The sequence below is a fragment of the Macaca mulatta genome, chromosome 1 (assembly GCF_049350105.2).
Source record: "Macaca mulatta isolate MMU2019108-1 chromosome 1, T2T-MMU8v2.0, whole genome shotgun sequence".
NCBI classification, from domain to species: Eukaryota; Metazoa; Chordata; class Mammalia; order Primates; family Cercopithecidae; genus Macaca; species Macaca mulatta.
In genome coordinates, this window is record NC_133406.1 from 206,675,738 (window position 1) to 206,696,374 (window position 20,637).

Consider the following 20,637-nt stretch of genomic DNA (forward strand, 5'->3'; position numbering starts at 1 on the left):
CTATTGTGAATGAGGCTCATAAGCATCGCCCCCGGCCCCAGATTGCAAGTTCAAAGCCACCAGCCAAGAGCAGCTCTTAAGAACCAAGACTTGGGGAACCGCGTCCTTCTTTGGTTACCTTTTCCCAGACAGGATTCCAATTTCCAAACGTGGAAGAGGCGTGTGTGTATGTGCCTGTGTGTGTGAGTGCGTGTGTCTATGTCACTGTGTGTGTGTGTGTGTGGAGTGTGGGATGTATTAATGGGTGATCTTATAAATGAAAACGGGAGGATTGAACTTAAAAGAAACTGGTCAATTGCAAAACAAACAGGGATAAACAACCCTTTAGATGTAATTTGTGGTTTATCTGGAGGTGGAGGTGGCGCTGAAGAGGAACCCCCGCCCCCCAATATTTTTTCCTTAGCTGCGCCTCCACCCCCAGCATTTGGAGCGGCTGAGAAGCGGCTCCGGAGTGATTAATCCGGGGATAATTCACCCCCCCGCCCCCCGGCGCGAACCCCGCGAAGCGGGATTGGAGCGAGTCATTTCCGAGAGCGCAGCGCGCCTCTCCCCGGCCGGGCGGACACTTGGTTCATTCCAGCCGCAGAAGCTCAGGGCTCCCGCGTACCGGGATTTTTTCCGAGCAGAAAAAAGCTCCAGAGCTCTCCTGACCTCCTTTCTCCTCGGCGGCGAGCGGAGCCTCTCCCTCGGCGCTGCCGGCCGCGCCATGCCGCGCTCGCGGGGACTGGAGCTGGGGCGCTGCGGCTGCCCCGCGGGGAGGGCTCGCGGCGAAGCCGGGATTTCGGCGCTCGTGCCGGGCGCCAGGAGCCGCTGGGGCCGCCCGCCGCCGCCAACGCCGCCGCCTCTGCTGCTGCTGCTGGGCTGGGGGCTGCTCAGCGTCTCGGCCGCCGCGGGTGAGTCCAGCCGCGCCGAGGAGCCAGCGGCCGCCGCGCGCCCCACCCGAGCCCCGAGCCCACCCATCCTGACCCGGTCCCAGTCCCTCCCCCGGCCTCTATCCCTGCCAGAATCTCCCACCCTCCCAATTGCCTACTCTCATTCTCATCTCCTGCTTCAGTCTCCCACCCCACCCTCAGCCACGTCCTCACCTCCACCCTCACCCTCATTGCTGCCCCAGCCCCAGCCGCAACTTGGCCGGATGCGGCCGGTGTGGGGGCCTGGGAGACAGACATCCCCGCCTGGGGTTGCGGGGCACCTGGTCTGTGGCTTCAGTTTCTCCAGCCTCCCAGCCCCCAAGGTGCTAGGCTTTTTTCCGATAAACTTTCCCGGAGCCCTACTCCCCCGGCTCCCGATTCTGCCAGGCACGCTGGTCCAGGGGGCTGCAGAGGAACCGTGCACCCCCGACCTATTTTCGCGTCTGCAAGGTCTGCCCTTCCCTGCCCCCGCCCATTTTCTCCAATTGAAACCGGTGCCCCCTCTAGAGCCGCCTAGAGACTGCGGCCGCCACCCCCCTCCCCAAATGCTACCCCTCCCTCGGCGCTCGGAGCTAGGAGGGGGTTCCGGTGGGCGCGTGCCCACGGTGGGGGTCCGGCGCATTCCTTGCAGGAGGGCTCAGGTGGGGGCTGGAGGGTGTTGAGGGACTGGAAGGAGGGGGTGGGGGTTGTAGCCGGGGGCGGGGGAGGGAGTGTCGCCGCCAGGCTTCGCGCTGCCACATTCCCCTCGGTTCTCACTCCGCGCCAAAGTGCCCTTTCCCGCGCCCTGCTGCAGCCGAGCGCCTGGGCTGCGGCAGCGGCGGCGCGGGCAGCGGGACCAGCTCCCGACAACCGAGTCCGGGAGGGGGCAGACCTAGCGGGTGCGGAGAGTCCCGGAACTTCGCGGGTGTCTGGCTGCAGCTTGCAGCGCGCGGGGGAGGTACGCGAACCTTCTAGGGAACCGGGTCCCCTGTGGAGGCTACTGGCCGTGACTGGTCCTCTCCCACTTTACCCACAGTACCCCTCCGAAGCTCAGTTCTAGCCACAACCTAGAAAGTTCCTTGTGCCCGGGTGGAGACGGGTCCAAACCGGGATGCCTGGAACCGCATTTTCATTTAGCCCTGGAGGCTGATACCCACTGGGGGAGAAACCGAAACACCTGCTGCCGAGGCCTGGACCTAGGGCACCTTCGACCTGCAGCCGTGTTTTCTTTTGTTTTTGTTTTTGTTTTGTTTTGTTTTGTTTTGAAACCACCGATTGAACCTCTGAAGGTTTGGCCTGGACCACCCCAGTTCCCCTTCTCGGGGAAGTGCGCCTCTCCTCTGGCAGGTCAGTGAGTGGCGAGCTTTCTGGCCCACTCTGGCCTCCAGCATCTTGTGAGTCTGTCCTCACAGACCGTGTCGCCCACCGCTTAACCGCGGCGTGTTGGGGTTCTTGGTCAGGGAGGGCGCCCCGAGCCAGCTCTGGCTCTCTCATTCCTAGCTGACGGGACTTTCTCAGGTTCTGCTAAGAGTCATAGCCACCGACACCCAGAGAGGGGCGCCCGCGGTGCGCGCGCCTGGGAGCTCTGGCCTCTCGCACACCCACACCCACTGGGAGGCTGTCCATACCGACGCTGCTGGTCACCCAGACTTGCCACATGGGCGGTGGGGGGATTGCTGCTACCTCCCGCCAGGCCTCCCGGACGTTTGTCGAGGCGAGGCCGGTGTCTGGCTTAGCTGATTGGAGAATGTCTCGGCATCGGACTGAATCGTTTTTCTGGCTAGATTTGTCCCTGCCCCTTGGGCATATCCTGCCCCTAGGGGAGAGAAAAAGGCCGACTCACCGGCGCTTGCACTGCTCAGCGGTGCTGGAATCCTGCCCTATAGAGATCCATTTGCTCGCAGCTCCTTGGTCAGTAGAGAAGTTGAGGGGAGGGGACCTTGTGTTCATGGCTTGGAGTAGTTCCTCTCTGGCAGACCCTGCTCTGGCTGGCAAGCTTCCAGCACATTTCTTTTCTTCTCTTTCTTTTTTTATTTTTATTTTTTAAGACGGAGTTTTGCTCTTGTCGCCCAGGCTGGAGTGCAATGGCGCGATCTCAGCTCACTGCAACCTCCGCCTCCTGGGTTCAAGCGATTCTCCTGCCTCAGTCTCCCGAGTAGGTGGGATTACAGGTGACCATCACCACGCCCGGTTAACTTTCGTATTTTTAGGAGAGACGGGGTTTCACCATGTTGGCCAGGCTGGTCTCGAGCTCCTGACCTCAGGTGATCCGCCTGCCTCAGCCTCCCAAAGTGCTGGGATTACAGATGTGAGCCACCGCGCCCAGCCCAGTACATTTCTTTTTAAGCTTTTCCCGCATTTAGATGGGCTGTTTGGCCTTGCAGGCAGCAGAGATTTGGAAATGAACTTGGTGACAGGAGATCGGCAGGATTTGGTACATTTGAAGGGGAAACACATTCATTTTGTGTTCAGTTCACACTGTTGAATTTAAAAGATGCTCAGGACTGAACCGTCTCCCTTCCTCGGCTCAGTGATCACTGGATAAATATCACTGTATAAATAAAATGATTTGAAAAGGGGAGTCTTCTTACCCACTATGTATACAGATCACCGTATAAATTAAACGATTTGAAAAAGGGGAGTCTCCTTACCCACCCATACCTTCTCCCCTCAACCCCTTTAGTCCCTGTCCTGCCTTGTACTCCCCCTCCCCCAGCCTCCCTGGAGACTTCCCACCAGTTACCTGCTCTCCCCATCAATCGCCCTCCTTTTTTTTTTTGTTTGTTTTTTCTTTCTTTCTTTCTTTTTTTTTTGAGAGGGAGTTTCACTCTTGTCGCCCAGGCTGGAGTGCAATGGTGCAATCTTGGCTCGCCGTAACCTCTGCCTCCCAGGTTCAAGTGATTCTCCTGCCTCAGCCTCTGGAGTAGCTGTGATTACAGGTGCAAGCTACCACGCCCAGCTAATTTTGTATTTTTAGTAGAGACGGGGGTTTCTTCATGTTGGTCAGGCTGGTCTTGAACTCTTCACCTCATGATCTGCCCACCAAAATGCTGGGATTACAGGTGTGAGCCACTGCACCTGGCCACCCTCCCTTCTTAAAACACATTTCCCTTTGACCTGTAAACAGGCTCATCTTTAACATAAAACAAACCAAGAAGACTTCTTGGCCCTATTGACCTGTCTAAGCCACTGTCCCATCTCTCTTTGTCTTTTACAGTCACTTCTCTTCAAAGGGGTCTTCATGTCACTTTTCTCTACTACCAGTCACTCCTTACTTCAGCCTCTGTCTCCAGGATGACACTGGAACACTCTAGAAGAGAGCACCAGTGACCACCTCAATTGCCAAATACATTGTACTTTGTCTTTATTTTCCTTTATCTCTCTGTGGCTGTGGCCACTTTGGATGAATTTCTCTTCCTTGGGCTTCTGGGACACTGTGTCTCACTGATTTTTTCTCCTGTCTCTTGTGTGTTCCTTCTCAGTCTCTAACACTCACTTATTCCCCTCCCTGAAGTATGGGGTCCTGCAGCATCTAATTCTTTGTACTTTTTCCCATTCCTTTTCACCACTGCCTGGGTGAGCTCATCCTTGCCCAGCCCTTCCACTACCACACTCTGAAGCTTCCAGACAGATCTCTTCTGCCAAGACGTCTCTCCTGATATTCATCTATTGACTTCCTGGTCCACGGGAACTCTGGGTCCAGGTAACCCATATATCCAGCTGATTCTTGGACCTCTTCACTTAGGTGTTTCTCTTCCAAAGCAATCTTATTAGCTTCTTTCTTAAGCCTCCAGTATTTCCTGTGTGAGCTGGTGGTTCCTGTAGCCTCCCAGTTATGGAGCCCGGAAACCTTAGGATTATCCTCAACTCCTTCGTTATCGTGTGGCCATGAAATTCTGTCAGTTTCATATCCTCAATCATTCTCAAACCTAGCTACTTTCCTTGAGAAGCTCTGAACATTGAAAAAGCTATCTTGCCTTCCACTCCCTTACTAAGTAATTTTAAAAAAGCAATATTAAACTATAAGTAGACGGAATTCTGACAAAGTTCTGATTTTTCCCATGCCAACCACGTCATGGCTTAAAAAAAAATCAAATGCCAAATTAAAAGAATTTCCCCTGCTTTGTATGTTGCTGAGTGCTTGCTTTTAGTCAGCCTCTTGTAGACTAGAGCACTGACTGTACTCAATATTCTATTATAGTGCAAACTGAGTTGTATTAAAAAGCATTTATTTGTCTGCTTTATATTAAACTGTGAGCTTACTGAAGGCAGGGACGGTGCTTTATTTCTCTTGGTATCCCCCTATCCAGCTCAGGTTCTGGCATAGAATTGGTGCTTGATGTATGGCTGTTCAGTCAGATGATTTGTACAGTTTTCTTTACCTTGGACAGTTTTCCAGGGACTGATAAGACTAAATCAGGGGTCAAGGAAGCCAGCTGGTTTGCAGAGGTAATAAGATGACATAGACACCTGGTCCCCTGTTCCTTTTCCCCACAACTAAGTATCACCGTTTGGTGACAGCTCCCTAGATCCTAGAACCAATGCAACAATAAGCCGTTGGCATACCACTCTTCTCCAACCCTGAGCCAAGGAAAGGCATTTCACTACTCAGTCACTAGTGTGTGTATGAATTTGAATTTCCATTTGCAATCAAGCTGAGGGTTCATGGTTTTTAAAAAATAAGCTGACTGCAGCAGAGAGTGCCCACCGTATCTAGGGCTGGTGAGTGTGTGGCTTTGTTGAAGGTGAGATTAGAATCATGCACCAGGGACTGGAGGACCAAATTGCAGGGTCTTGGACACTGCCTGGTTTGGGTTTCTCCGGCAGAGCCTAGCAGGCAGCTTCAGCAGCACCCCCTTCACCCTCATTCATGTCCCTGACTTGCCTGTTTCACCCTCATCATCATGCTAGCAGGATTAAGGGAATCTGATTGCTCCGCAGAGCCTTGTTGGAGACCCAGCTGATCTTCAGGCCTCTCTAGGGCTCAGGCTCCTTGCTGTAAAAAGGACAAGTAATTCCTGAGTTTTTGGAAGGATTAGAAACCAGAGATGCAACCAGTCCAGTGCCATACTTCATCGAATGTGCCTATGAAATAGAAGCTGTGGCTGAAGGAATCAGCCAGTAAGTCTGTGTGCCCTCACCATGTCCTGCCCCACCTACCATGCTCAGAATGCTGTTCTGGGCACCCAGGGGAGTTACGCTAACAGCTCATGTTCACTGAGTACTCACTGGCACTGTCTTAAGCACTTGTGTGTATTAACTCAATCCTCTCAGCAACCCAGTGAAGCCTGCAGTATTATTATTCCCATTTCATAGATGAAGAAACAGGTTCAGAGAGGACACATAACTTATCTACACACTAAGTAAATAGCCAAGCCACAGTTTGGATGCAGGCCTGGCTGATGCCAAATCTTTTACTCACAACCCTATTGCTATTCAACTTCTTGGGGACTCAGCTGGTACCACATCCCTGGAAGCCTCTGCCCAGGCTGCCTTCTTTGGCCTTGCTCTTCCCACTGGGCTATCCTCGTCAGTTATGCTGTGCTGCTTTTGAGGCCTGAATCCTACACTTTTAATCCTCAAGCAGCTATTGTCCATTCCTTTCCACCACAAGCTCCTGGAGGGGAGGCTGTAAAGTCATTCTTGGTTTCTATCCCCAAACACCCATCTAGGTGGAACTCTACTGTGGGTTCTTACAACTCCTCAAGTTTCCTCTGTTGTCAGACTCATCAGGACATATTGAAATTTCTTGCTTAATGAGGTGGTATCTGTCTCATTTCCCTAAAGGACTGTGAACTCAGGCAGGGCAGTGTAGCCCAGCTCAGAGCACATAGTGGACACTCATTCAGTGTGCTGGTGAGACAGTCAGAGCTGATGAGACAATCAGAGGCAAGTTGTTTGGAACCCAGGGCTTCCTTTCCCTCAGACCACCCTCTTGGGCATTCCCAGGGCAACTGGGAGCTGGGAATACTGGAAATGGGTTAAGGGGCATCTTCAAGTGGGAGGCAGCCCCAGGCCCATCTGCACAATAATAATAGCTCTCTTTTACTGAGTGCTGGTTAAATGTTTTATAGACATTACCATTTAATTATCACTGTAATCTTATATTTGAAGATACAGAGGCTCAGAAAGTAAGCAGCTGGGCCAAGGCTGTAGAGCAGGTAGGTAAAGAAAGCAGGATTTAACCTCAAGTCTACCTGACCCTAGGGCCCATCTTTATGGAAAGCACTTGTTACAGTGCTGGGCCCATTGTTAGCATTCAATATATGTTACATACTATTACTATTACTGCAACTACAGTCTACTTGCTTTCTGCACCAGCTTCCTAGAAATATAAGAGAAACAATTCACACACTGCCACTCTCAGGCACCACTATATGCAGTGGGGAGGGTCTTTTCTCTTTGCTCCTCTGGCTGAAAGCACACACCTTAGAACCTGGTCCCCTCACCCAACCCATCAACCCAGCTCTATGCTCTTCATCCAGGAGGGTAGGGAGGGAGAACCCTGTACCTCGAGAATGCACTGCATTGCCCTCCCTGGGTTTCTCTCATTGGGTAGCACATGGCCTCTCACCCTTCCTCTCCGTCTGCTGCAGTGTCGTGAGAGCTTCCCCAACAACAGGGGAACATCGGGGTGAACCTGAAAATGGAGGATTATTTCAGAGTGTTTATCCTTACAAAGACTCTGTCTCAGGGTTCACTCGCTTTGAGAAGGACTTGGTTTTCCCTTGGACCCACAGAAAGCAAAGAGTGGGCTATGCAACATGAGAGTTTCTCAACTTGAAAATGATGGCGTGGCTCTCAGAGCTCTTTCCTTACTCTTGTAAGTTAAGAGAAACAAAGGAAACTCATATTTATGTTTTCCCTGGACTCTAGAGAACTCAACCTCCTGGACTGTCTTTTCATACTCCTCTTCTAAAAATGAGATTCTCTATCTTCTTTTCTTTTCTCCCACCGAAACACACACTTAGTTCTTAGAGCTTTGGGAGAAGGTGAGACCCCTTTGGCCTTCTCAGGTAGCTTAATGCCACATGAAAGATAGTCATGACCCACTATACACCCACAAATGTGAACTTTAGCCAAACAGCGGATGAGAGGGGAGGAGATGGAGTGGAACATGATGAGGAGGGATTGGAGACATAGCATAATTTGAGGTAGACTGAGCTCAAGTAGGAAAACGTAAACTGAGTAAGATCAAAGGTAGGTTGGGCTGCATTGGCACTGGATAGATAGAGTGAGATAGGTGATGGAATGGAATGGGATAGGATTGAGCGAGATGTGATGTTGGGGATGGGATTGAGAGGGTGGGGTGTGCAGTATTCAGGGGATTGACTGGGATGCAGGGTGAGGTGGGGAGGGAATGTGTTAGAAGACACTGGGGTGGGGTGGGATAAGATGGGGTGGGTGGAGTTGGGATGGAGTGGAATGGAACAATTGGGATATGATGGAGTGGAGGTGAGATGTATTGTGATAGAATGGAATGAGATAGAGGTGAATCAGATTTATTGGGATGGTTTGGGTTGGTTGAGTTGGAACAAGAGACTGGGAGATAAGATGGAGTTATTATATAACCAATTGAATGGGCACCAATTGAGTGGGCATGAGGAAATGGGAAGTGAGGAAGGGCACTGGAAATAGCTGGGCCCGCCTCACAGTGTTGTAGCATCTTCATCTTCCTGAGCAGGACTTCTTGAACGTTGGTCAGTTTGTTTCTCACCTGAATTGTGAAATTTCCAGCAGACATAAAGTCTCCATTAGCCTTTGGTCCCATATAGCATGAATCCTAAAATGCTGGAGGCTCCCTTTTCCTGCCGTAAGGGATCATTCTTCAGAGAGACGCTGGGAGTGCCATGTGGCCACCACCAGGAATCCATCAGAAAACTGTGCTTGGCATAAACCAGGAGCACCAGGGCATCTCCTATCAAGTCCACCATCAGAGAAAGACATTGTGCCTACCCTAGAGCTAGTACAGTGGCTCCACTCACAGAAAGGAAAGCCGAGGATGGAGTAGGGGTTTACCTCCACGGCCCCCTCTGCTGGGGGAGTCTCTTTCCTAGAGACTCTTTTACTTTCCACCTTTTCGTGTCTGCATTGGAAAATTTTAAACTGAATTTGTCTTTCAAGGGATGTCAGTCCCACCCTTGAAAAATCATTATTGTAAGGAACTTTTATGATGCTAAAAATAATGTATGTATAGTTAAATTACTGAGAGCACCAAATTACTCTTAGAAATTTACTTGAGAATCTCCTGTGCCATCTAACACAGAAAATAAGGGCTTATATTGCAACACAAATAGCCTTCCTACCTGCCAATGTCTAATTTATACCAATTAAGTGCAATTATAATCCAGAAACCTCAAAAAATTATGTGTCCATCTTCAAGGTTTTCAAATAGAAAACAGAATAAGTTCTATTATTAAGTAGCTCCATCTATTTATTGATTGAAAGTAAGCGAGTGTGACGGATGTAACTGTAAAGGGAAAAAGCAGAGACTTTGAAATTTGAGATACAAGTATATTATGAGAGAATGTGCAGACATTTTGTGCAGAATGATTGATGGCCCTTTCTGAGATGAGTAAGTGTGGTAGAGTCGACTCAGGCCTCGGGAGATTTGTCTTCAGTTGCTGCCTGACCCCACCCCTTTCCCTACCCCAGCCTCAATCTCTCTACCTACCGACCTTCATTGCTTCCTGCATTGCCGTTTCAGGAATGGAGGGAGTTCAGTGATTGGCTGGGACTTGGTGATGTGTGTGGACTTGGCAGTAAGAAGGAGATGACAGTTTAATAGTTTATTTTCAGTTCATGCTAAAATGTTCCTAGCATAAAAACAGACATCTCAATGTTGGCATCCCCTCCTGCCAGGGACCTATGTGGCCCTATCCTCCTGGCTTTATCATATGTGCATTCCTAGAAGGGCTGACCCATAGCAGATCCTCAGCTGGGAGAAAGGCCTTGTTCAGCCTGGGAGTCAGGAATTCAGCCTTCCAGACCTGGCTGTGCCCCTAACCATCTATGTGACCAGAAGCCAATCATTTCATCTTCCTAGGCCTCTATTTTCCCACCTATAAAATGGGGATAATAATACACAGTGTGTCTATGCAATGATGGATTTGGAAGTTCTTTAATCAACAAAATAAAAAGAAGCCAGAGATATTAGAATAAGACCAAAAAAGTATCTAGTTTAAGCCCATCCAGTGGGAGATCCTGCCCAGGGCTTGGGCTTCTTGGCTTTCGAGAGATGGGGAACTCACGACCTCTGCAGACAGCTTGCCAGGCTATTTTTCAGGTCTCAGGGGTGATAGGTGAAGGAGGGTGGGCTTGCTGAGCTTCTTGGCCTCAATCCATTCTTGCCCTCCAGTGGCCTGTGGGACTGCTCCTGAGAACTCAAAAGGGAAGAAACAAGCCATCTCCATCCAGAGCCCATCAGATATCCTGGATGCAGCCTTTTCCCCAACCACCACCCACCCCTGGGCAGCAGCACTCTGAGTTCAGTCTCGGAGAGTTGACTGCTTGGGCTTCGCTCTCACTGACACATTCATCCAGGGTATGAGATCTGAATGAGGCCTTTAACTATAGCAAGAGGAAAATTCCCTGTATTCGAGAACCACTGGGACGCACATCTCCTACCATACTTTGTTCTAAGGAACATGGAAAGAAGACAATGTTACAGGGACAGTTTTCCTGAGTTACATGGAAGGCACAGTTGACGTTTTCTGTTTTCTGCACCCCCACCAAGTCTCAGGTGCATAACATTTGAATTAATCCTACCCTCAGTCCACAAGCACTTTATGATCACCTATCTGTGCGAAGCTCCTCTCTTATTCGCAAAGTTTGCTTCCCTTCATCCCCAATCCTAAAGCTATCCCAATCCCAGTAAGTACTCATTCTGATGTGTTTGATGTATGTCTTCAAATATGCATGGATCCAGGCAGGGCACAGTGGCTCATACCTGTAATCCCAGCACTTTGGGAGGCTGAGGCAGGCGGATCACGAGGTCAGGAGTTTGAGACCAGCCTGATCAAAATGGTGAAACCCCATCTGTACTAAAAATATAAAAATTAGCCGGGCGTGGTGGTGTGCACCTGTAATCCCAGCTACTTAGGAGGCTGAGGCAGGAGAATCACTTGAACCCAGGAGTGGAGGTTGCAGTGAGCTAAGATCGCACCACTGCACTCCAGCCTGGGCGACAGAACAAAACTCCGTCTCAAAAATAAAATAAAATAAAATAACATAAAAAAAGCATGGATCCTTATAAAATATATAGGGTTGTTTGTATGTATATGTATTTTTTATTTCTATAAGTGATATTGAAGTATAAATTTCATCTGCTTTCTTTATTTACTCAATAACATATTTTGCATATCTCGCCATACTCATTGAGTGTACCTAGTCAGTGGTTTCTAACTGCTGCATTGCATTACGAGTTATACATCCATCACATTTTACGTATCTGTTCCCCTGAGGCTAGCCCTCTAGCTTATCAGCAACTCCCCCGTACTCCACCACTCAAAGTTCTGAAGAACATCCTTGTACATTCCCTCTTGGGACCCTGTGTGAGAATAGTTCTGGACTATACGAAGGAGGATTTGGTACCTGGGTTAATGTGTTAATTTTTCATGTTCTGCCATGGTGTTTTCCAGAGCACCATGGAAATGGTGTGCCAAGTCACATTTCCACTAAGAGTGCCCAAGAGTTTCTGTCTTCCCACGTCCTCATGAGTACCTAATATTAGCCACCTGTCCAATTTTGCCATTTTTAGGAATGTAAAGTGCCATCTCATTGTATTAATTTACACTTTGATTACTAGTAAGTCTGAACCTCTCTTACAGGCTTGTTAGCTGTTTGAACTTCTCTTTTTCTGAATTACCTATTTATATTCTTTGCCCATTTAAAAATTGGATTTCTTATCTTAGAAATCTTTTGGTTGATTTGTAGAAGTTTTGTTTATAGTCTAGGTGTTGCCCTTTGTTAATTTTAGAAGTTACAACTAGCTTCTTCTAGTCTTTTATCCATCTATTTGGCATATGCCAGCTTTCTTTGGACACAAATGCTTCGTTTTGATATAGTCAGATCCATCAGTGTTTTGGGGGAGGTAGAGATTGAGATATGAGGGCACTGATGAGCTAGAGGGCAGGGTGGGGTCCCATGGGACCTGCTGTCTGTGTGGAGGACTCTGAGGAGTCCTCGAATCTTCCTGTCCATCCTGGGCCCCCACATTCTACAGGAGGTTTCTCTTCTGGCTCAAGGCCCTGTGTTTCCTGAAGGCCCCAGTTAAAGTACAATTTAATGGATGGATGCTATACCTAGATTGGGTAGGAGGATTACTCAGTCCTTCAACAGGCATTTATTGAGTGCCTCTGTGTGCCTGAGCTCTCAGCTGCCTTGGGGACATGGGCAAGTTTCAGCACTGAGTGTGCATAAGAGAGGCAGCAACACACAGGCTCAGAGCAGCATTACTCACAACAGCCAAATGGCGGAAGCAACCCATGTGTCCATGTGCAGATGAGTGGATAAACAAAATGTGGTATATCCATATGATGGAGTATCTCTCAGCTTTAAAAAGGAAGGAAATTCTGACACCTGCTACAGCATGGCTGAACCTTGAGGACATCATGCTAAGTGAAAGAAACCAGTTACAGGCCAGGTGCACTGGCTCATACCTATAATCCCAGCACTTTGGGAGGCCTAGGCAGGTGGATCGCTTCAGGCCAGGAGTTCAAGACCAGCCTGGCCAACATGGTGTAACCCTGTGTCTACTAAAAATACAAAAATCAGCCGGGCATACTGGTGCATGCCTGTAGTCCCAGCTACTGAGGAGGCTGAGTCACAAGAATCACTTGAACCGGGGGGGTGGAGGTTGCAGTGAGCCGAGATCGCGCCACTGCATTCCAGCCTGGGTGACAGAGCGAGCGTCTATCTCCAAAAAAAGAAAAAAGAAAAAAGAAAGGAGCCAGTTACAAAAGGGCAAATAAATACCTACCATATGCTTCTACTGATGTGTGAGGTATTTAGTGCAGACAAATTCATAGAGACAGAAAATAGAATGTTTGTTGCCAGGGGCTGGGGAGGGAGAGATGGGGACTTAATCATTTAATGGGCAGTGACTTTCAGTTTTGCAAGATGGAGAGAGTTCTGTGGATGGATAGTGGTGATGTTAGCACAACAGCATGAATGGACTTAATGCCACTACATTATATACTTCTAAATGGTTAAGATAGCACATCTTATGTTATATGTATTTTACCACAATTTTTTTTTAAAAAAGAGGGACAGCTCTTTAGACACAAAGGGTCAAGGAAAGCTCCCAGAGAAGGATGTTCAAGCTGAGACCTGCCGGATCAACAGGAGTGAGCAGGTGAAGAGAGGAGCAGGAAACGGCTTGCGACAGTGCAGGTTCATCTGCATGGGCTCCTGGTTGAGTGAGAGTGGGTTGTTCCAGGTCTAGAAGAAGGTCTGCTCACCAAAGAAAGGCACTGAGAAGTCTGGAAGGTTTGGAGAAGGAGGGTGGCCAGATGGCTTGGCTGGCAGCCACAGGTCTCTGAAAAAACACAATGAGGGTAGGATGCTACTGGGGAAGGCCGGTCTTGGTGAGGGTGCCTGGAGCCCCATATCAGCAAGGAGGGGCTGAGGGGATCCTTTTTCTTCCACGAGTCCTCTACCCGGTGCCCCAGCCTCCCAGGGAGGGTAAACAGCTAAGTGAACAGCCAAAAGTACATGAAACCCATTCCATGAATCATGGATCATAAGTTAAGGTTGTGTTCATCGTGCCTCCGTGAGAATATCACAAAACTTCCATCCAGAAAGAAAATAGGCCAAGTGTGGTGGCTCACGCCTCTCATCCCAGCAGTTTGGAAGGCTGAGGTGGGAGGATTGTTTGAGGCCAGGAGTTTGAGACCCGCCTAAGTGACAAAAAGTGAGACCTCTTCTGTATATAAATAAATAAATAAATAAATAAATAAATAAATAAATAAATAATTAGCTGGGTATAGTGGCATGTGTCTGTAGTCCTAGCTACTCGAGAGGCTGAGGCCGGGGGATGGCTTGAGCCCAGGACTTGGAGGCTGCAGTGAGCTATGATTGTGCCACTATACTCCAGCCTGGGTGACAGAATTAGAAGACCCTGTCTCTCTTAAAAACGTGACTGAAAGAAAGGAAGAGAGAAAGGTGGGGGGAGGGAGGGGGGAAGGAAGGAAGGGAGGGAAGAAAGGAGAAATAAAAGGAAAATAGAAAGTCTACCTGCTTGGGCTCAGTTAGCAAGTCCTTTCCAGGTGCTGTCTGTGGGGAGACCTGCCATATTCTACCTTGTCCAGGCCATGTGTGCCTGTCAACTTTTTGTTCCTTCTGCCTCTCTCCTTTTCTCTCCCTTCTCTGCCAATCTCCTCCACTTATGTCTTTTCGTTTCCTTTCCTGTCCATCCTCTTCCCCAGTGCTGCTACTTCCCAGGAAACCAGGACTCCTCCTCATTGTGAGTCATCCTCCTCCCGATCCTCAGCCTTGCCAGCTGTGAGAGCCTATTCCTGACCTTTGACCTTGCTGCCACCACCCTCACCCCATCCAGGACCCTCCCCTCTGTGGCCTTTTCTTTAGCCAGGCTTCAACCCCGTACCTCTGTCAACAAGGTGGCTTTTTAAGGCCTTTGGCTGCTCCTGTCTGCCCAGGAGCTTGGGGCTGGGTTGTGGAACACTCACTGAGTACCTAGTACAGTGGCCCTGGGTTGGGGGTCATGGGCACAAATACCTTTTAAAACCAAGTTCCTCCCCCCAAGGACCGTTATAAGCTACTAAAGGCCAAAGGAGCTCCAAGCACAGCGGAGGGGGAGAGGGGAAGAAGGAAGACTTCATTCAGAAGGTGCCAGCGGGCTCTTCAAGAGTGAGCAGGCATTCAGTTGAAGGAGGGCAATTTGCAGGTTGAATATCTTAGAGGGAGCAGCTAGACAAAGGCTTAACGCAGCAGGCTGTGCTTGGGAGGTGTCAAGTTTGCGTCCCCCCTTTATCAGCATCATAGTCTTCTTTGTGGAAGCTGTCCCTTAGTTTTTATTTTTATCTTTTTCATAGGCAGAGTCTTGATCTGTCACCCAGGCTGGAGTGCAGTGGTGTGATCATGGCTCAATGTAACCTCGACCTCATGGGCTCAAGTGATCCTCCCGCTTCAGCCTCCTGAGTAGCTGGGGCTATAGGCACATGCCACCACACTTGGCTATTTTTTTTTTTTTCTAAATTTTTTTGTAGAGATGGGGGTCTTGCTATGTTGCCCAGGCTAGTCTTGCACTCCTGACCTCAAGTAATCTTCCCCGTTCAGCCTCCCAAAATGCCAGGATTACAAGCGTGAGCTGCAGTCCCTGGCTGGCTGTCCCTTGTTGAACACTCAGGCCCTATGCTTAGTGAGAGCTGCTCATTCCTCCCTTACGCCTTACAAAACTCCTAAGAATTCTATCATTTTGCAGTTGAGGAAACTGAGGTTTAAGAAATTAAATTACTTGCTAAGACTACACAACTAGGATGGGGGAGAGCCTGGATTTAAACCTAGTCTGATTCTACATCCCATAGGCTTAACCACTGTACAGGTTTCCCAGTTAAAAATGTAGATTCTGGCCAGGTGCAGTGGCTCACGTCTGTAATCCCAGCACTTTGAGAGGCTGAAGTGGGAGGCTTGCTTGAGGCCAGTAGTTCAAGACCAACCTGGGCAGCATAGTAATACCCTGTCTCTACAAAAAAATAAAAATATTAGCTGGGCGTGGTGGCAGCACATGCCTGTAGTCCCAGCAAGTCGAGAGGCTGAGGCAAGTGGATTGCTTGAGCCCAGGAGGTTAAGGCTGCAGTGAGCCATGATTGCACCACTGCACTCTAGCCTGGGTGACAGAGCAAGACCCTGTCTCAAAAAAAAAAAAAAAAAAAAGTAGGTTTCCAGGTCTTCCTCTGATTTTCTGAATCAGAGGATCTGAGAGCAGGGTGCAGGGATCTGCGTCTTTAGTGAGTTCTTCCTGCTCACCTTCTGATGACCCTGGTCTTAACCCCACTCACGAATGACTAGAAGAAGGGCTCAGGTCTTGGGTGACTTTGAGCAAAGGCTCTGCCTCCACAAGTCAGCCCACACCTGGGCTGTCTTTGCAGCACCACCTTCCCCTCCTTCTGTCCCTCCTTTATAATTAGCCCTGGCGCTGATGGCGTCAGGACCTGTTCCCAGGGAGTGTGGCAGCCCAGAGGTGGTCACCAGGGTGACCAGATTTGTGTTGATGAGATTAGGCAGCCCCCTGGAAGAGCCTGGGAAGGCACCAGCCCCAAAGGCACGCATTAGCATTCCTAAACTGCTTAATACACTTCACAAAAGGCCTGTTGGTGAGGGTTGGCCTGACAGCTTGGAGCTCCTGAATCACTAAGTCTTTCCTCCAGCCCTGGATTTGTTAGGTGAGAAATCAGGACACTCAGGGGAGTCTTATCCTCAACTTCTTCCGTGTACTAATTCCCATTATTCTAGATTTAATACTCTCTGAAGAGCAGACACGCAGCACTGAAATGCCATTTTCTTCGGGCCTGTTGGTGGGGAGCAGCTGGCATTTCAGGATGAGACATGGCAGGCAGGCTGAGGTGAGGTCAGCCAGCCAGGAGATGAGGAAGCTACAGAGGGTGGGGTTGAGGAGGCCAAGGTCCAGCCTTCGCTTTGTCCCTGGTTGGAACAGGACCTCGGACCCAGGGGAGGGAGCAAGCAGGGTAGAATAGCCCTAGCTCGGTGAACGGGTATGTAGAGAGTCTGTGGTCCCAGTGAGGACCCAAGGGGCTCAGCAGGGAAACTGAGGCAAATGGCCAGTTATGCAAATAGGACCGTGAAGGTGGGAAGCACAGTAACACTGGGAGGCCCAGAGATGGCATTGATTCATTTATTCAGCCATTCCTGGGGTTTCATTCATTCCTTGGGTTTCAGGAAGTGAAGTAGGGACTACTAAATAAACGCTCGAGGAGGGCAAAGGTTTCGTGACCAGATGAGCGTGGGAAACACTAGACCCTTGGCTTCTGAGGTATGGTTCAAGGCCTTGCCAGGAAGCTTTTTAGAAATGTAGCCTCTTGGATCCCATCCCCCACCTACTGAACCTACATTTTAACAAGATCCCCAGGTCAATTCCTGTGCCTGTGAGAGTCTGAGAAGAACTAGGTAGTGCATTCTCTGAGCACAAACATTAGAATAAGGCCAACCCCGGGCAAATCCTGGTCCTAGTTCATTCTTGGCCTCAGTCGTCACATTAGTAAAATGGGGCAAAAATCCTGACTTCAAAGTCATGCTTGTAAAGGTCCATGCTTGCAGCGTGCCTGGCTCAGAGCATGCAGCTCTCCTACCCCTTTGTCCTGATGAGTCTATGCCCCACTGAAGGCGGGGTTTGGCCCTTTTGTTCTCTGCTGTGTCCACAGCATGTGGCACAGTACCTGCAGCATGGTGGATGCTCAGTAAATATTGTGAATGAATGAATGAATGAATGCTCATCAAGTGGTTGTCAAATCAAACTGAACATCCTGGAGACTGCTTTTGGGAGCAGCAAAGATGCAATTTTCCTTTTTATTTTCTGCCGCTGCACCAAATTACGGCAGATTTTTCAGAGTGAAGGATTGCTGAGAGGCTGAGCAAGGGACTGGTAGAGGTTTTTGATGCAGAGCAATGAGATAGTTGCTCTGTGTCTGCCTGTGTTTCAGGAAAATTCTGTTGTTATTGAAATCTTTAGCTTGAAAGCCGTTGTTAAAATTTTAGGAAATGTTAGCCATTAACACCTTAGTAAGAATAAGCCAATTCGTCCAGAAAGAGCAGGATCAGGTAAGGTCGTAAGGGGGTAGACCTCTGTGGATCTGGACCCTCCCAGTGTCCCTGGGCCTCAGTGAGATTTTGAACCTAGAAGTTCGTCTTACCCAATGCTGTGCCTCTCTTTACTCTTGCTCCAGCCCTTGTGGGCCCCTCCCTCTCAACTCAGTCCCTAGAGTGTCCTGCCTCTGGCTCTGGACCACAGGCTCTGTCCTGGGGCCATTCTCATCTCTGTGGCAGCCTCACCCGCTCACTCTCTTGAACAACCTTGTGTCCTACTTCACAGAAAAGTTGACACTAAAGGAAACAGCTGTGTGAGACTTGCTGCTGAATTTGTGCAGGGAAGCGCTGAGGACACCATACCCTGTGTTATGCAGGGACGTCACTGCCATAATTGGCATCCCTGTGCCCCATTTCTCTAACTTCTCCCTCCCCTCTGTTTCTTTCCCATTAGCCCATGCACACACTTTCTTTGTGTGTTAATAATACACTAAAAAACAGCCCCTCCCTGACTGTGCACCCGCTTTTGGCTGTCACCCCGTCTCTCTCCTTTCCTCCCCAGCCATGCTTCCTGAGATGATGTCTGCCAACTCATTTCTCAGTGCCTGTTACCTGGCTTACACTTTCCTCAATCCAGGGGAAGTGCTCCAGCCCAGGGCACCACATGACTTCCTGTTTACTAAATGCAAGCATCTCTCCTGGCTCCTAGACCTTCCACAGTCTGGCCACAGCCAAGCTTCTTGACCTTCTGACCATCCTCCTCCCTCCCCTCCCCATCTTCAGCGTCTGACACTGCTCATCACTCCTTCCTACTTAACATTTGCTTTAATATTGGAGCTTCCAGTATTTGGCCTTGACCTTCTCTTTTTATTCTTTATTTCTTTTTCTTTTTTTTTTTTTTTTGAGACAGAGTCTCACTCTGTTGCCTAGGCTGGAGTGCAGTGGCACGATCTTGGCTCACTGCAAGCTCCACTTCCTGGATTGACGCCATTCTTCTGCCTCAGCCTCCTGAGTAGCTGGGACTACAGGCACCTGCCACCACGCCCGGCTAATTTTTTTTTGTATTTTTAGTAGACGTGGGGTTTCACCATGTTAGCCAGGATGGTCTCGATCTTCTGACCTCGTGATCCGCCCACCTCGGCCTCCCAAAGTGAGGGGATTACAGGCATGAGCGACCGCACCTGGCCTTATTCTTTATTTCATTCGCTCCTATGGTTTTCATGCCACTGTCGAAATGCTGAGAATCTCCATACTTAGGTCTCTGATGAAGACCTTGCTCCTGAAATCTGGACCCGCATAACTCCCCATTCTGCACACTGAATTCTTCATTCCTGCTGTCCCCTATATGACTCTTTCCCACCCCCAGAAACTTTACCATCCCAAACTTTTGTGGCCCACCTCTATGAATTGCTTCATGCATCTTCACAGTCATGCGTCTTCCTAAGCCAGAAACCTGGGACTCATCCTGGGATTCCACCCCTCTCTGCTCCCTTTCACTAACCACATCTTACGGATTTTACTTCTCAAATAATTCTCAAGCATTTTTCTGCATCTTTGCTGGTGGCTTGAAACTCACCCCTTTTCTCCTGAACAGTTGGAACATAGCACTCTTGCAACTGCAGTGGCAGGGCTATTGGCCTCCCACATCTGTCCTCGCTTCTTCCCATAGGTGGTTCATGCTTATGTCAGACAAAGGGAATGAGTTTACTCTCTAGAATGGAAGAGGAGGGGCAAGACAAAGGTCAATGAGAAGTTGGTACCTCTTGAATAACTGGCAAAGAGTTTGAAGTTTTGGGTTAAGAGTGACTTTGGAAGGTGCTTAAACTGATATGCCACTAACACCTGCTCCCTGCTGGGGCTCTGATGAGTAGGGTAAGGACCTAGAATAATGGTCAAAGGGAAAAGTACTGATTCATTTATTAATAATAGCCAGGTATGTGCCAGATACCCCTCAAGACACAGGTCCTGAGCCGGGCTCTGGTGGTACATTCCTGTAATCCTGTGACTCGAGAGGCTGGGGTAGGAGATTCACTTGAGCCCAGGAGTGATCATGCCATTGCACTCCAGCGTGGGTGACAGAGTGAGACCCTGACTCTAAACAAACACAAATCATTGGTCTTTGGTGTGTCATGTTGGAGAACATGGCTTGACCTGCTGAGGGTGAATGGGGCTTTCCACCTCCTTTCACCATGAATCTAAATCTTGAGAATGGAGCACTCAGGACATCTGCAGAGTTAGGGCTGGGATTGTGCCTCTCAAGAAGCCTCAGTGTCCACTTTCCCAGCCAGCTCTCAGCACGAGAATGACAGAGGGCTTGTTCTACTCATCAGTTTCAGGTAGAACAGGGGGCGTCTGGTGCCTTGGGAGTCCTCTCTAGCCTGGGTAGAAAGGACGTCCCCTCTCCTCTGTGTGCTGAGACTGCCATGGGAAGGTGACAGGACTCCTAAATGCCTCCCCCTCTCTTGACACAACCTAACATTGTTATGGCGAGGGATGTTCTCCCATTCTCCGAGTTTCTGCTAAGAGTCTTGTGTTTCAAGGCACTATTTCTACCAGGCTGCACTCATTAAGAAGGACATGGATTCATTTCCCCATTTCTATTCCTGTGTTTTCAGGTCTGCTGGCACAGATCAGCTCTCCCCAGATCCCACCTACCCTACAAAAATTACACTGGGAGATGCTGCCAAGGGGCAGGGAGGAGGTTCATTAGCATTCTCAGCTACATTCAGAGCCACCCCTCCAGGCAGCAAGAGGGTAAAGCCATGGCCAAGTGAGGAGGCGCCACTCAAAGAAGCAGGCATGCAGCCCTCCTACCTTTCTGCTGTGCTGGTACAGAACCTCAGCCCCTCCCAACTTCGTACGGCCTCGACTTTCCTTTATCCCCCATATGTGATCTGAGTTGAGGCCATGAGTTATACACTTTCCTAACTTGGGTGGTTCTGTTCTTTGGCCCTGGGAAAAGGCA

At 49.4% G+C, this 20,637-nt stretch overlaps 1 protein-coding gene across 1 annotated transcript in view; it reads left to right on the top strand.

The window, feature by feature from the left end:
• The first annotated feature begins 573 nt into the window (after positions 1-573).
• CSMD2 (CUB and Sushi multiple domains 2) overlaps positions 574-20,637 on the top strand; it is a 649,885-nt gene continuing 629,821 nt past the window's right edge. Inside the window, exon 1 of the mRNA XM_015134762.3 lies at positions 574-893. Within this exon, the coding sequence (XP_014990248.3) occupies positions 707-893 (187 nt within the window). The 5' untranslated portion in view covers positions 574-706. The remainder of the gene's footprint in view (positions 894-20,637) is intronic.